Source organism: Gadus morhua, chromosome 14 (genome assembly GCF_902167405.1).
Source record: "Gadus morhua chromosome 14, gadMor3.0, whole genome shotgun sequence".
NCBI classification, from domain to species: domain Eukaryota; kingdom Metazoa; phylum Chordata; class Actinopteri; order Gadiformes; family Gadidae; genus Gadus; species Gadus morhua.
The window spans coordinates 28,630,996-28,646,513 of NC_044061.1; the positions used below are offsets into that span (position 1 = coordinate 28,630,996).

General features: G+C 50.0%; 1 protein-coding gene across 1 annotated transcript in view; it reads right to left on the bottom strand.

Moving 5' to 3' along the window:
* Positions 1-15,518, bottom strand: part of adamts18 (ADAM metallopeptidase with thrombospondin type 1 motif, 18) — a 66,606-nt gene that overhangs the window by 14,565 nt on the left and 36,523 nt on the right. The window contains exons 16-22 of the mRNA XM_030378000.1: positions 13,864-14,108; positions 9,769-9,886; positions 9,474-9,600; positions 4,586-4,790; positions 3,273-3,491; positions 1,517-1,587; positions 4-166 (exon numbers count right to left, since the gene is read on the bottom strand). Of these exons, the coding sequence (XP_030233860.1) occupies positions 4-166; positions 1,517-1,587; positions 3,273-3,491; positions 4,586-4,790; positions 9,474-9,600; positions 9,769-9,886; positions 13,864-14,108 (1,148 nt within the window). The remainder of the gene's footprint in view (positions 1-3; positions 167-1,516; positions 1,588-3,272; positions 3,492-4,585; positions 4,791-9,473; positions 9,601-9,768; positions 9,887-13,863; positions 14,109-15,518) is intronic.

Below are 15,518 nucleotides of genomic sequence, written 5' to 3' on the forward strand. Positions count from 1 at the left end.
TACCTGTTGCCATGGCGACGTGTACCATCCAAGAACCACGGGGCCGGAGAGGAGGGGCGGGGTCCTTGCCGGGGGGGCCGCACACGGCCCGCGGCTGCAGACCTGCTGGAGCTCCAGCGGCGGGCGGGGCAGGTTCCTGCAGCGCCGCAACGGGAACGCCAGGAGTCTGAGGAGGGAGGGTTGCACATGAAGCGGTCCTTCATGGAGCAGCTCTTCACGGAGCCGCTCTTCACGGAGCCGCTCTTCACGGAGCCGCTCTTAAGGGAGTTAGGGGACCACTTTGGGAATATCACATGGATTTCAGATTAGATTCTTTATGAAACTCTAGCTTTGTCTGTTCAGATGGAAACCCAACACTGAATTACAGCTGAATTCAGTTCCAGCAGCACAGGCTGTATTCTCTGAGGTTCACAGCCAGGCTTCATCAACAGAACCACTAGCTGTCCATTGAACAGACTTTTAGGTTGTGGATGCACTGCTCACCTCTTGAATGAAGAACAAACTCTCATTGTTGGTTCTTTATATTATATTCAAATCAAGTCAAAACCATAATCAAGGCTGTGCTTCTTTCTTCAATGTTATTGTACTCTAGTAATGTAATTAGTATATATATATATATATATATATATATATATATATATATATATATATATATATATATATATATACACATACTAGTGGTGGGCATAGATTATTTTTTTTAATCTAGATTAAATTTTGAATTAATCTAGATTAATCTAGATTAAAATGGCAAACGGCAAAAAAAACTTTTGTTTACCTTGACAACTGTCAATTATACTTGGCAACGGTGAATTATCAAACATAATTCACAGTCGGAAGTTGTGAAGGGCCCATGCAAGTGAATGGAGCAGTCTACAGCATTGAGAAGAGCCGTGTAATAATCCATAATAATGTAAGGTTTAGAATTTAAATATTTGAAAGCTGTAGAATAAATTAATATAATTTATATTGGAGTTAATTGTCTAGAAATGTACTTACAATGTTTAGTCAGTTAATCATTTACATATTTATGTTACACAATTATTACTTACATATTTACATGTTTACATATTTAACACAGTCAGGATATTCTGTTGAATCTGCCTCTCTGATTCCCTCACGTTTACCTCAGTCTAAATTCTAGCTTCTGATTTGTTAGTTCAGTCACGTGATGTGTCCAAACAAGGAAGTGTTTGAAAATAGATTAACGGCGATATTCTTTTTAACGCGCGATAAAAGTTTCGCGTTAACGAAGCCGTTAACGCCGATAACGGCCCACCACTAATACATACATATATACAGTATGTACTGTATCTGCACAGATCAGAGTTGCCATCCACCGACCTTTCAAACATGATTAAAGCAGGTAAAGGAAAAGACAATTCAGCAATTTTTGTAAAAAGCCGTCTTCTGCAGCTGTATGCAGGGGGTGCCCTGTGAGGTGCTTGAGGTGGTGCCCCGTGTGGTGTTTGAGGTGGTGTTTGAGGTGGTGCTTGAGGCGGTGCCGTCTACCTACCCTCCCTGTGGTTCTCTCTCCCCACACCCGAGTGCTCTCTTCTGGACCCCCAGGCCACACGACGCAGAGCACTGAGGAGAAACACAAGACAAGAGATGGAACCAGTGGGATCCGGAATCCAAGAGTGGACCTGACTGTGTGTGTGTCAGTGTGTGCGTGGTGCGTTTCAGTGTGTGTCTGTGTCTGTGTGTGTGTGTGTGTGTGTGTGTGTGTGTGTGTGTGTGTGTGTGTGTGTGTGTGTGTGTGTGTGTGTGTGTGTGTGTTGGTCAGTGAGTGTGTGTTTCAGTGTGTTTCATTCAGTGTGTGTGTGTCCCACTGCGTGGCCTACATTAAAGTGATGGTTGCAGCCCGCTAGCTAATTGCAACACCTTGTGTCTTTTTTCCGCATGTTTGGTGCGCTTTGCTTTACTCTTCAGAGAAGACGGCTGACAGGTTGTTTCCCTCTGGGTGAATGTCCAGAACCAAAAGTAGTTTCATGTCTGCTTCATTTACCAACATGGAATCCAGACTGCAGAGTGAAGATCTACGCCTTGTGCTCATAGGGGGAATGTCTTGACCTCTGAGGGGTCACTTCCTGCTACAGGCAACAACTTCCTGTGATGCGTAAGCTGTAGCCTGAACCATAACACGTCCTTACAGAGTGCATAAAGAGGTTCATGTTAACGTTGAATAGCCAGGGAACACCGATGGAAAATGGTGGGGGATCTTCACTTCTGCAGAATGTGTTTTGGTAGAGATAAAAGAATCTCAGAATGTCTATGAGCGACAGTCAAATCCTTTTTTAAATCTGTCAGATCCTTTGTAAATAAGTCAAATCTATTTTTTTAATCAATGAAATCATTTGTAAATCAATCTAATCATTTTTAAATCAGTCAGATAACTTTTAAATCAGTCAGATGCTTTGTAAATCAGTCAAATCATTATTAAATCAGTCAGATCACTTTTAAATCAGGGCGTCATGTAACCCTGCCTCTCCCCAGGGTGTCATGTGACCCTACGCCTTGTGCTCATAGGGGGAATGTCTTGACCTCTGAGGGGTCACTTCCTGCTACAGGCAACAACTTCCTGTGATGCGTAAGCTGTAGCCTGAACCATAACACGTCCTTACAGAGTGCATAAAGAGGTTCATGTTAACGTTGAATAGCCAGGGAACACCGATGGAAAATGGTGGGGGATCTTCACTTCTGCAGAATGTGTTTTGGTAGAGATAAAAGAATCTCAGAATGTCTATGAGCGACAGTCAAATCCTTTTTTAAATCTGTCAGATCCTTTGTAAATAAGTCAAATCTATTTTTTTAATCAATGAAATCATTTGTAAATCAATCTAATCATTTTTAAATCAGTCAGATAACTTTTAAATCAGTCAGATGCTTTGTAAATCAGTCAAATCATTATTAAATCAGTCAGATCACTTTTAAATCAGGGCGTCATGTAACCCTGCCTCTCCCCAGGGTGTCATGTGACCCTACCTCTCCCCAGGGTGTCATGTGACCCTACCTCTCCCCAGGGTGTCATGTGACCCTACCTCCCCCAAGTGCGTGTTGTCATGTGACCCTACCTCTCCCCAGGCCGTGTTGTCATGTGACCCTACCTCTCCCCAGGGCGTGGTGTCATGTGACCCTACCTCTCCCCAGGGCATGGTGTCATGTGACCCTACCTCTCACCAGGCCGTGTTGTCATGTGACCCTACCTCTCCCCTGGACGTGGTGTCATGTGACCCTACCTCTCCCCAGGGCATGGTGTCATGTGACCCTACCTCTCCCCAGGGCGTCGCTGCCCACTGGAGCCGCTCGTTGCGGGGGCAGCGGCGCAGGATACACGTCTCTTGGGCCTTGGGCCGGAGGGGCCGGGGGCACATGCTGTCAGGCAGCACCGCCACCGCAGGGGCCACAGGGCCTGGGGGCCCGGGGCCCGCGGCCGGGCTGCGGCAGAACACACTGCGCTTCCTCAGACCACGCCCACACGTCTTTGAGCACTGCAGGGGGGATGGGGGGGGGGGAGATTGAAGAGATGGAGAAACAGGGAGGGATCGAGGGTGGAGGTAGAAAAAGAGAATGAAGGTGGAGGAGGAGGAGGAGGAACGGAGATGTAAGTGGAGCAGTGTTCAGAGGCTGAGCAGGAGTTCACCTGAGTAGTTCTCCTGGAATAAAGGGCTGGTGTAAGTCACACAAAAGGGAAAGACAATAACCCATTGTGTTGCTTCCTGCCCCCTTGGGAGCAGCAGGACTGGACAGCTGGGGGTCCATTGGGCGGATGTCTGGGACGGCCCATTGCTCCCATTAATATCTCCTGGCATGATCATTTCCTGGGGTAGGTTTTGACCTTCAGCTGTCGAAGCTTTCCGTTCCGTCTTACTCTACGCACACTGTAACTGTGTGTGTTTGTGTGTGTGTGTGTGTGTGTGTGTGTGTGTGTGTGTTTGTGTGTGTGTGTGTGTGTGTGTGTGTGTGTGTGTGTGTGTGTGTGTGTGTGTGTGTGTTTCCGCGTAGTAGCGTGTGTGTGTGTGAGCCTGAGAGTGTGTGTGTGTATGTGTGAGCGTTAGAGTGCGTGTTGAGTGTGTGTGTCTGTGTGTGTGTTTATATGTGTCTGCTTGTGTGTGTTGAGTGTGTGTGTGTGTGTGATTCTGGACCCAGAAGGTCAGTGGTTAGCCTATCATACTGTATCATACATAAGAACCAAGATGAGCGGGAGAGAGGCGTGACCGTGACCCCCCCCCCCCCCCCCCCCCCGGGTTACTGAAGAGAGCGGAGGAGAGACATGCCCTAATGATCTCCTGATGATGCAGACTTGTTGTCTATCTGCCATTGGCTGATCATACCTTCTGTCGTCACCAGAGGGCAACAAAGGACTGCTGCTGCTTTAGATGAGCATCCTACTGCAAGACAATCCCATTGGCTGTGTGTGTGTATGTGTGTGTGTGTGTGTGTGTGTGTGTGTGTGTGTGTGTGTGTGTGTGTGTGTGTGTGTCTACACAGTGTTCACATTGCGGCTCACATCGCCCAATAATAAACACACACTATAAAACACACACAATACACAATACAATCTGCTTCCCTCTAGTGGACCCACCTGGGACCAGGCGCCGTTGCTCCACTGGGGGGGGCAGGCCTGGGGGAGGCAGGGCTGCACCCGGGCGGGAGCCCCCCCGGGGCACAGGGCGGGGGGCGCAGCCTCCTCCCGCTGGTAGGTCACCTTCCTCAGGCAGCGCAGCCCCCGGGTCTGCTGCCCGCCGCCACACGACAGGCTGCAGGGCCCCCAGGGGCCGGCCCACCAGCTAGGGAGAGGGGGGAGACCAGGGAGACGCTGGGTGAGAGGGGGAGACGCTGGGGGAGGGGGGAGAGACCAGAGAGACGAACCCCCACATCAGTCAGAGAACCAATCCCTGATGACACGACAACAGGCCAGAGGTCAGCTGGTAACTAATGAACGGGTAACTGATCAGAGGTCAGCTGGTAACTAATGAACGGGTAATGGATCAGAGGTCAGCTGGTAACTAATGAACAGGTAACTGATCAGAGGCCAGCTGGTAAAACTAATGAAAGGGTAACAGGTCAGAGGTCAGCTGGTAACTAATGAACAGGTAACTGATCAGAGGTCAGCTGGTTACTAATGAACAGGTAACTGATCAGAGGTCAGCTGGTTACTAATGAACAGGTAACTGATCAGAGGTCAGCTGGTAACTAATGAACGGGTGACTGATCTGAGGTCAGCTGGTAACTAATGAACAGGTAACTGATCAGAGGCCAGCTGGTAGCTAATGAAAGGGTAACAGGTCAGAGGTCAGCTGGTAACTAATGAACGGGTGACTGATCAGAGATCAGCTGGTAACTAATGAACCGGTAACAGGTCAGAGGTCAGCTGGTAACCAATGAACGGGTAACAGGTCAGAGGTCAGCTGGTAACTAATGAATGGGTGACTGATCAGAGATCAGCTGGTAACTAATGAACCGGTAACAGGTCAGAGGTCAGCTGGTAACTAATGAACGGGTGACTGATCAGAGGTCAGCTGGTAACTAATGAACGGGTAACTGATCAGAAGCCAGCTGGTAACTAATGAACGAGTAACTGTTCAGAGGTCAGCTGGTAACTAATGAACAGGTAACTGATCAAAGGCCAGCTGGTAACTAATGAACGGGTAACAGGTCAGAGGTCAGCTGGTATCTAATGAATGGGTAACTGATCAGAGATCAGCTGCTAACTAATGAACCGGTAACTGATCAAAGGGTCAGCTGGTAACTAACTAATGAACAGGTAACAGGTCTGAGGTCAGCTGGTAATTAATGAACGAGTAACTGTTCAGAGGTGAGCTGGTAACTCATGAACGGGTAACTGATCAAAGGCCAGCTGGTAACTAATGAACGGGTAACAGATCAGAGGTCAGCTGGTAACTAATGAATGGGTAACTGATCAGAGATCAGCTGCTAACTAATGAACCGGTAACTGATCAAAGGGTCAGCTGGTAACTAACTAATGAACAGGTAACAGGTCTGAGGTCAGCTGGTAACTAATGAACGAGTAACTGTTCAGAGTTGAGCTGGTAACTCATGAACGGGTAACAGATCAGAGGTCAGCTGGTAACTAATGAACGCTGGACTGTTGACCAGGAAGGGACGGGATTGGGTTCACGTGGACACACACACATGTCTAACAGACAGTATCCCCCTCTCACACCCCTGTGCTCCAGCAGGGTATTAAACAGCCGCAACGTTATACTTATTGTACCAGCGTCTGTCATCAGGACTCCAGATGTTCCCAATCAGGACCACAGGCCACAGGTCTCCCCGCACACACACACACACACACACACACACACACACACACACACACACACACACACACACACACACACACACACACACACACACACACACACACACACACACACACACACACACACACACACACACACTTTAACGTACACAGCTCAGCTCGATTCAACTCTTCATTCCGTCCTATCCTCAACAAACGCTCTTCTCCTCCACCTCGCTGAGCTTCTCTTTCCCACATATTTTGCTTACTTGATGCTCCTATGCTCTGTTTCCTGTGCTTAAGAACTCCTTCTCTGCTATTTTCTCCCACTCATGGCTTCCTGCCTCCTCCGGAGCTCGGCTCCTCCCACTGACTAATTTCTCCGTCCCTTCCTCTTCAGTATCTCGGCGACCACGCTCCTCCCTGCTGATGGAGGCTTAAGGCTTCCTCCTGGAATAGCACCGACCGCTCAGCTGCTGCAGTAAGTGGAAGAGGACCGCACCGCTTAGGGAGAGAGGGGAGGGAAAGGGCGAGGAGAGAGGGGAAGGGAGAGGAGAGGAGAGGCGAGGAGAGAGGGGAGGGGAAAGGGGAGAGGGGAGGAGGAGAGAAGGGAAAGGGGAGAGAGGGATGGGCATAAGGCTCCTGAAGCCTTGCCCCACCCCGTTCCTCCGAGCCCGGACCGGCGTCCTCCTCCGCTGTTCCCACCGCTGTCAGGGTCAGGGTTAGCCCGAGGCCGCCCGCTTCAGACGGAGATGGACGGACGTTCCACTTTGGTTTGTTTTCCTTTCTCTCTCATGCCGTATAAATAACAACAAGGAGGGAGAGGCCCTGCCCACCTCACCAGAAAACCACCGGAATTACAGAGGATACGCAGACAGACAGGCACATTGACACGCAGACAGACAGACACACTGACACGCAGACAGACAGGCCATGGTCGACGTGAGTCCAACAGATTTCTCGACATTCTTAATCCACAACGCCCATTTACGGTGATCAGAAGAGAAGCTTCTGAATGACTAAATGACAAGGATAGAAACAATAGGAGACATTGGAGCGAATGGAGGATCAGTGGGTGGTGGGTGGGAGGAGGTGGGTGTGTGTTTGGTAGGCCTGCAGCGGATTCGAATTGTATCCGAATCCGTTCGGTTCGTTTACCACAGTTCGGAGCATTCTGGAGATCCGCGGATTTCGGTTTCATGAAGGCATTGCCTTATGTAGCGTATTTTGCCTACTGTAGCCTACGTCCGATACAAAAGGGTGTTTAGGACCCAGCGGAATGCATTCTCTCCAGTGCTGCCCGAGCCAATGAGGTAGCTGTAATAGGTTGTTTTCTGAAGTTCAAGCGCACGATTCCTAAATTTAAAGAAAGTAATTGATACAATTATATTCTAAATATACGGGAGATAAATACAAACGGGTGATAAGCGGGATAACGGCCTTCGAGGTCGACCGGTTCGATGGAAATAATGGACAGGTAGAGGCAACTCTGGCTTCATGCTGCGCTCGTCGCCAGAGTTCTAAGCCTCGTCGGCCGTTATCCCTTACATGTTACACTCAGTGCACCATGTTTTCAAATGCATTTAGGGGAACATTTATTGCACAAAAAAGCCTTGCAAGTTGTCTGATTGCAGTCAATTAACACATTGCAAATAGCCTGTGGGTCTCATTCATTTTTGTGTTTCTCCCCCAAACCCTCCGTCCAAAAAAAGTCAGCATTTTACTACCACGGACATGATCCTAATCCGAACCGTATCCGAAACCGAGGCCCAAAACGGTTATCTGAACCGAACCGTGGACACACTGATCCGTTTCACCCCTAGTGTTTGGGTGAGGGGGGGGGGGCGGTGTGTATGTGGGTGAGGGGGGTCCCAGCAGCCAGGGGGCTCTGCTGAATACCTTTGACCCAGATAAGGGGTATGGTATGAGGCCTGAGATTAGGACGGTGGGAAACACAGCAGGGAGCAGAGGGTTTGGGGGGGGCGGTAACCGATAGCAGCAGGCCTGTCCCGCTGTGCACACGTCCTTTATACCTCAGTGGTGTGCCAGCCTGTGTGAGGGGTGGAAAAGCACTTTCAAATGTGCACCCACACACGTGCACACATTCTCATGCACACTTTCACTGGCATTGGAATCCAAGTCCGGGGGCAGGTTATCAGCCTGCAGCACTCCTCCCGGTACAAACCCCCCCCCCGCCCGGACCGGAGGCGCCTCGATTCACGCTCTGTTTCAGTGAATGACGCTAAGACCGGTGAGAAGACAATACAGTCGGTATGAGTGAGTGTCAAACTGAAATGGAGAGAAGCAGCATCTGTTGTGGCTTGTATGGATGACAGGCATGAGGTAGATTACATCTCTCTCTCTCTCTCTCTCTCTCTCTCTCTCTCTCTCTCTCTCTCTCTCTCTCTCTCTCTCTCTCTCTCTCTCTCTCTCTCTCTCTCTCTCTCTCTCTCTCTCTCTCTCTCTCTCTCTCTCTCTCTCTCTCTCTCTCTCTCTCCCTCCCTCCCTCCCTCCCTCTCTCCCTCCCTGGGGTATTGAAGGAGACATTTTGTAAGTCTAGCTCTTTCCGGAGGCAAACTGTCTTTAAGATGCGGCGTGCCGGCCTCCTGCTGAAGGCTTTGTCTGGTTGGCATCATGTGATCCGTTCTTCCCTCTCTGAGGGCTGGTCCCATTCATGTTCAAGGTGGTCGTTACATTCCCTGATGAGCCGGGCCGGCGGCTCTATTTCAGGCCCCGACTCTGTGGGCTGAACCACAGCAGAGCTGAGGAGACAGTGACTCAGAAGACAGAGCACGACCACAGCAGGAGATACATGGACGGAGAGGAGGAGAGGAGGAGAAGGAGAAGTGGGGGAAGAGAGGAGAGGAGGGGAGCAGGGGAGGAGGAGAGGCAGAGCAGGGGAGAGGCAGAGGAGGAGGTGGGGCAGAGGAGGGGGAGAGGAGAAGAGGAGGAGAGGAGGAGAGGGGGGGGGGGCAGGAGGAGGACTAGGCAGCGTTGGCGCTGAGCACATAAAATGGACCACAGGCCAAACGCTAGACCACTCCCACGCACACACACACACACACACACACACACACACACACACACACACAAAGACCAACCCACACACACACTGCCGCAAGATCAGAGTTACACACACACACATAAACACAGGATGCCAACTGTAATCCGAAGAGGACAACACAGATGTGGGGACCCAAGGTCTTACTAGGCAGGGCAGGGCTGAGTGTTGCACAGCAGGGAGCCCACGGTGCGCCGGGTCCGGGGGTCGCACAGGCTGGAGTTCACCTGGACCTTCTGGTCCTGCAGACAGATGGCCTTGGTGGATATACGGCCTGCAGAGTGGGGAGAGAGACAGTTAGGAGAGGGAGAGAGCATGTCGATGGCAACGTTCCTCACCATTCAAACCCAAACAATTAACGGCTGGCGGCTGCACCTGGAGGATGGAGAATCACCCTCTAACCCATGCACGCAAACACACACACGCACACACACACACACACCTCCAGCGCAGGCAGCAGAGCAGTCGGAGCGTGCCACGCCCCAGGTAAAGTCTGGCTTCCTCTCGCGAGGCAGCGTGTACTCCCACATCACACCTGGGTTCTGCCCCTGCAGAAGGATCTACGGGGGGGGGGGGGGGGGGGGGGGGGGGAGAAGAGAGAGAGAGAGAGAGAGAGAACAATGGGCAGAGCTATAAGTGGTCAGGGCCTGTTTACGGTACTCTGGTGAACTCCACCACTTAACTCATTCCAAATGGAATGGCATCTTTACAGACCCTCTGATCACAGAAGGGGGCTGCAAAGTTCCCTTGTGCCGTACCACAAAGTACTGCAAAAACTACTAAAATAGTACTTAAAGATACCACAAAAAAACACATATAGTCTTGGTATAGCTAGCCCTCTGTTGTCATGTTGGAAAAGTCAGATTTGTGCAAGGTTGAGTGGGGCATTATGTTGTCCTCTTCCTAGTCATGAACCCTAAGTACAAGTCCCACACAGAACCGGAGGGGACCAGGGGCCATGGGCAGGACCACGTCTGTCAGGGGATGACAGTGAGGCAGAGCGCAGAGAAGGTCAGTGAGCAAGTACCAGTTCCTGGAAGCATCAGGCCCTGGAGGCATCAGGCTTGGAGGTACCAGGCCTGGAGGTACCAGACCCTGGCGGCAGTGCCGCCGCTCCCATAATGCGCACTACGCGCTGCCCGTAGGGCCTCAAGTCCTGAGGGCCCCCCCAAAAAAAAAAAATAGGCTGTCTCTGTTTACAAAGTAAAGTGTGTAAATATTTGTGTAAATAGTTTCTGCTTGTAAATCATTGCTTCATAGAAGAGTTTTTCTTACTTGTATACTTCTGGTTTTAAGTTTGTATTTATGGATAACTATTTAATTTAAAAGATTTTGGACATTCCAATGCTTGTGTGTACTGTATATATGTTTTGGCTGTTCTGTGAACTGTGTTTACAAAGTAGATTTAACTTTTGCGTTTTAATAAAATGTTAAACTGGCAGAAACCCATAAAGGAGTTATGCTTAGGGCCCCAAAATAGCTAGCAGCGGCACTGCCTGGCGGTATTAGAACCTGGAGGTACCAGACCTGGAGGTACCAGGCCTGGAGGTACCAGGCCTGGAGGTACCAGACCTGGAGGTACCAGGCCTAGAGGTACCAGGCCTGGAGGTACCAGACCTGGAGGAACCAGGCCTGGAGGTACCAGACCTGGAGGAACCAGACCGGGAGCTGTGAGGACAGCAGGCTCCTCGGTTCTCTCTCTGCAGTGACCAAACGCTTTGTTGTTCTGGCTGACTCATTAAAAACACTGAGAAGTGACTTTCATATAAATAGGTTATTATTCTATAGAAAATGTTCTTCTAAACTCTGTGTTTGTCAGACATTATTTGTGTCTCAAAGTCTCTATGTATATATTTGTATATTCCAGTCAGAGAGCAGTGCTGAATGATTACAGACGCACATTAAAGCAAAAGGAAAAGTATAGGCCGTAATTACAAAGTTCCACACCAAAAATTGCTTGGATGGAAGTAAAACTTCTTTGGCCCACATTTATAAATCTAATTTAGAAGTAAATTACCCTGTGATGATGTTATTGATTTTATTCAGTTCCAAGTAAAATACTTCAATGGTTTTCATTGGTCTTCGGTTCAACCGCTGAATTCAGTCCTTCTGTTGTAGAAAGCCCATATTTTGTGTTGCCTCTCTTCATCGTTATGAGTTCAAAATGTTTCTGTGGATCTTTTGTGTGACAAGCGTGCTGGGCGCAGGCGTGAGGCTGTGCAGAACCACAACCGACCAGCCCACTTCCCTCCTGTCGGTCTGAGCGTTGGAAACAGACCAGAGGCCAGCGCCCCACCAGACTAAACAGCCCCGCTAATAACCCCATGTGGCAGCAGGACGTCAGGGAGCTGGGCCTTCTACCTTGATACCTATGAAGGCTGGGCCCAATATTAGAAACAAACCTCAGCAAATGTTTTGCCAACAGACACGCAGACACTTTCAATAAACCAGTCTTAATGACTTCACCTGTCTGTCCTCAGAGGGCCGCTGTCCTGGTACTACTGTCACCCATCAGCCAAACCCTACTGGTCGTCCTGCTGTCAGGCTGTAGCCAAACAGAACCTACTGAGGGACAAACTTCTCCACCTTCTAACGAGCATCGACTTAAATACCAGATACATATGCACATCTCAGGAAGGTCCCCTCTGCTACACGCACACACACACACACACACACACACACACACACACACACACACACACACACACACACACACACACACACACACACACACACACACACACACACACACACACACACACACACACACACACACACACACACGTTGTACTCCATCCGATCTGTCCCCATCTGCTCTTCCTCTTCCTCATCACCCTAACCTAAGTCCTGTGGCAGCGCTGAGGGGAGTCCTATGAGTTAAATCCCATTCAGCAGTGAGTGGAAAATCATTAAAAGTATTTTTCCATTTCCTCGCTTCCATCCTCACTCTCCTCTCTCGCCCTCTGACTCCATCTGGTCGCTCTCATTTGTGGCATTGAATAATCCAGTGTACCGAACCCTCGACAAGGCCTGTATTAGCGTCGCAGAATCCTTCTTAATCTTTTGATCTCCTCTCCTTCTCCTTCCCCGTGTCTCTGGGCTGGTGTTTGTAATGCACTTCCTTAGGGAGATTATGGGCCGTAATCGCAGCCTGGCGGTGGACTCCCGCTGGGCGACCCACTGGAAGATGCCCTTAGACTGGGAGGCCGAAAGGCCCAGGGGCTGAGGGGCTGAGGGGATGGGAGGATGAGAGGCTGAAGGGCTGAGGGGATGCCTGGTGAAGATGCGGAGGTAGCCTGACTGTGTGTGAACATTTTATTAAGGTGATTGATTCTTGAAAACAATGGCATGCTGGCATCATTGTTTTTCTCCAGGGCTCCTCTCTATAGCCCTGTGCTGTGGGACAGGCCATAGTGCAATGCTCTCCATGGCGGGAGGGGAAGGTGGTGACACAAAGACCCATATAGATTCTTCCAACCTTACACAATCAGGTGACTGCTTCCCAGCCTCCCTGCTCAACAATGAAACCATCTCGTCTCCTTTTTCCTATTGATGTTCAAACAAGATTTATGCAAATCCTGCAATGTGCAAACTATTCTCCGCTGTCTCTTCGTCCTTCCCTCTCCCTGGTCTCAGGTTCTCCAATGACTTCCAGCTCCAAATAAGTGCTGAAGCTGTTTGCCAAACCCAGATGTTTTCCTGTTTCAACAAAGCAGGACCGTTCAGCCATACCACTGCTGCAAAGCTTCCCTCAGACATGACTGGACTCGACCTCCGTGCTCCCATCTCCTCCCTGTGAGCTGGTCCCAGTCGAGCAGAACTCATGGTCCCAGTGGAGCGGAATTCCTGGTCCCAGTGGAGCGGAACTCCTGGTCCCAATGGAGCGGAACTCCTGGTTCCAGTGGACCAAAACTCCTGGTTCCAGTGGACCAAAACTCCCGGTTCCAGTGGAGAGGAACTCCGGGTTCCAGGGGAGCAGAACTCCGGGTTCCAGGGGAGCAGAACTCCTGGTCCCAGTGCAGCGGAACCCCTGGTTCCAGTGGAGAGGAACTCCTGGTCCCAGTGGAGCGGAACTCCTGGTTCTGGTGGAGCTGGACTCACTGTGTTCTCTTGGTCGAGACCAGGACTGTTAACTGGTCACCAGCTCATAGGATTCAGAGACTGTGTACTGGTCTACAGCTCATAGGAGTCAGAGAATGGGAATGGGTACTGGTCTACAGCTCATAAGAGTCAGAGACTGGGACTGGGTACTGGTCTACCGCTCATAGGAGTCAGAGACTGGGACTGGGTAATGGTCTACCGCTCATAGGAGTCAGAGACTGGGACTGGGTAATGGTCTAAAGCTCATAGGAGTCAGAGACTGGTACTGGGTACCGGTCTACAGCTCATAGGAGTCAGAGAATGGGACTGGGTACTGGTCTACAGCTCATAGGTACTAAGACTGTAAATTGTGGCAGACCGGGGTACCCCTACATTGTGACCCCTACATTGTGACGGCACAACCTCAAACACCAGCATCTCATTGGTCGGCACCCACCTGAAACACCAGCGTCTCATTGGTCGGCCCGGCGGCATACAGGCGTTCCGGGCGGTCGAACGGTCGTTGGTAGTCGAATACGGTTCCACCGAAGAAGAACTTTCCGGGCCAGTCCACGATCCAGTCCCCCGTAAGGTAGTGCTCCATCTTCAGGGACCGCACCGCCAGGTAGCTGCTGGACGCCTCCACCTCCTGGACGAGGACACTGCGCGCCCCGGCAGGCACCGTCACCACCGAGTAGTACTCTGTGTAGCAGGAGGAACCTTAGACCTCCTAATGCCCCTAAGACCTCCTAATGCCCCTTAGACCTCCTAATGCAGGTCTAAGGTGCAGACGCTGCGCGTCCGAGCGGGGTTCGTCACCACGGTGTAGTACTCTGTTCAGCAGGAGGAACCTTAAGGGGTCTGATCTCGGATCCAGCGGACGAGGGAAGGGAGCACTTGGGGGTTCCCGTTCGACTGAGCGTACGGAAGAGGCTTTCAGAAGGGGATCTTATCACGCTCTAGTATTGATCTGAAAGCTTTACATACTTTCTCTAAAAATGCCGAAGCCCAGACTGGTTGTTTCAGCTGCTCTCACCACAAGGATAGTTTGCTAGTGCTGTCCTGAGAAACTGTTCCAGATCCCTGAATCCAGCAATATGATTGGTCAAGACAAAGGTGAATCAAAAGACAATGTAGCGCCACGTTCACCCGGATTTCAGCTGCTTTTAGATTATTAATCTTAAATCTCTCGATTTTAGAGAGAAAATCCTCTCTGAACTGAGTTACGAGGTATAAAGGCCCATACACACCCTACCGTGAATACGGATAGGAACCCTTTCATCCTGTCCCGGAGGTTGTTTCATCCGTCAGTGGGTCTGTCGCCTCTGAGCTTACGAATCCGGAGTGCTCCGGGAGAAAAGGAGCAATACCAATGGAAATCGAGACGGCAGTATAGAGTCAGAAGTCCAACCATACACGAAAATAGAGAGTAGTTTAATATCTGAGATGCATAAATCTCCCCTGTCCTCTAAACCGGACGACAATGCATCCCTAGAAGCAGTGGGATCCCTCTCTGGCGCCCCTACCTCCTAGTGGGGGACTTTGTTTGAGAAGCAGGTCAAGAGCGCAGACCCTAATCTCCTATATATATATATATATATTTAAATGACCAGTCGTAACTGGTCATTTAAAAATGGCGCAACATTTTGAGAAGAGAATCTGCGGGTTGGTGTCACATGCCACCGCCGCGTAGGTCTACACTTTTTGCGCCATTTTTTTGCCGATTTCGAATGACACATTATCATCTCCTCTACAGATCCCATGTTTGTGATTGTCGATGCCGGTAATTTGTGACACGACAGTCACTGCCGTCTAGATGTATTGCGTAACATCCATAACAACGCTGAAATTGGACGGAGGTATGAAGGGTAGTCTCGGAGACAACGTTTGGTACGGACGGACGAATTTTGTCCGGATCCGGAGGTATGAATCGGCCTTAAAGGGTATTTCCGGTGTAAAATGGATTTGGGATATGTTTTGCATGATAACGAATTGAAACGTTCATTTTGGAGCACAAAAAACGCATATAGACGCTTTCTTCAGTTGGCTGTTTTTAGCTGTTTCTATCAAAACGCTATAAACTTGGAACGAAGGGGGCAGTGGTTATGGTAA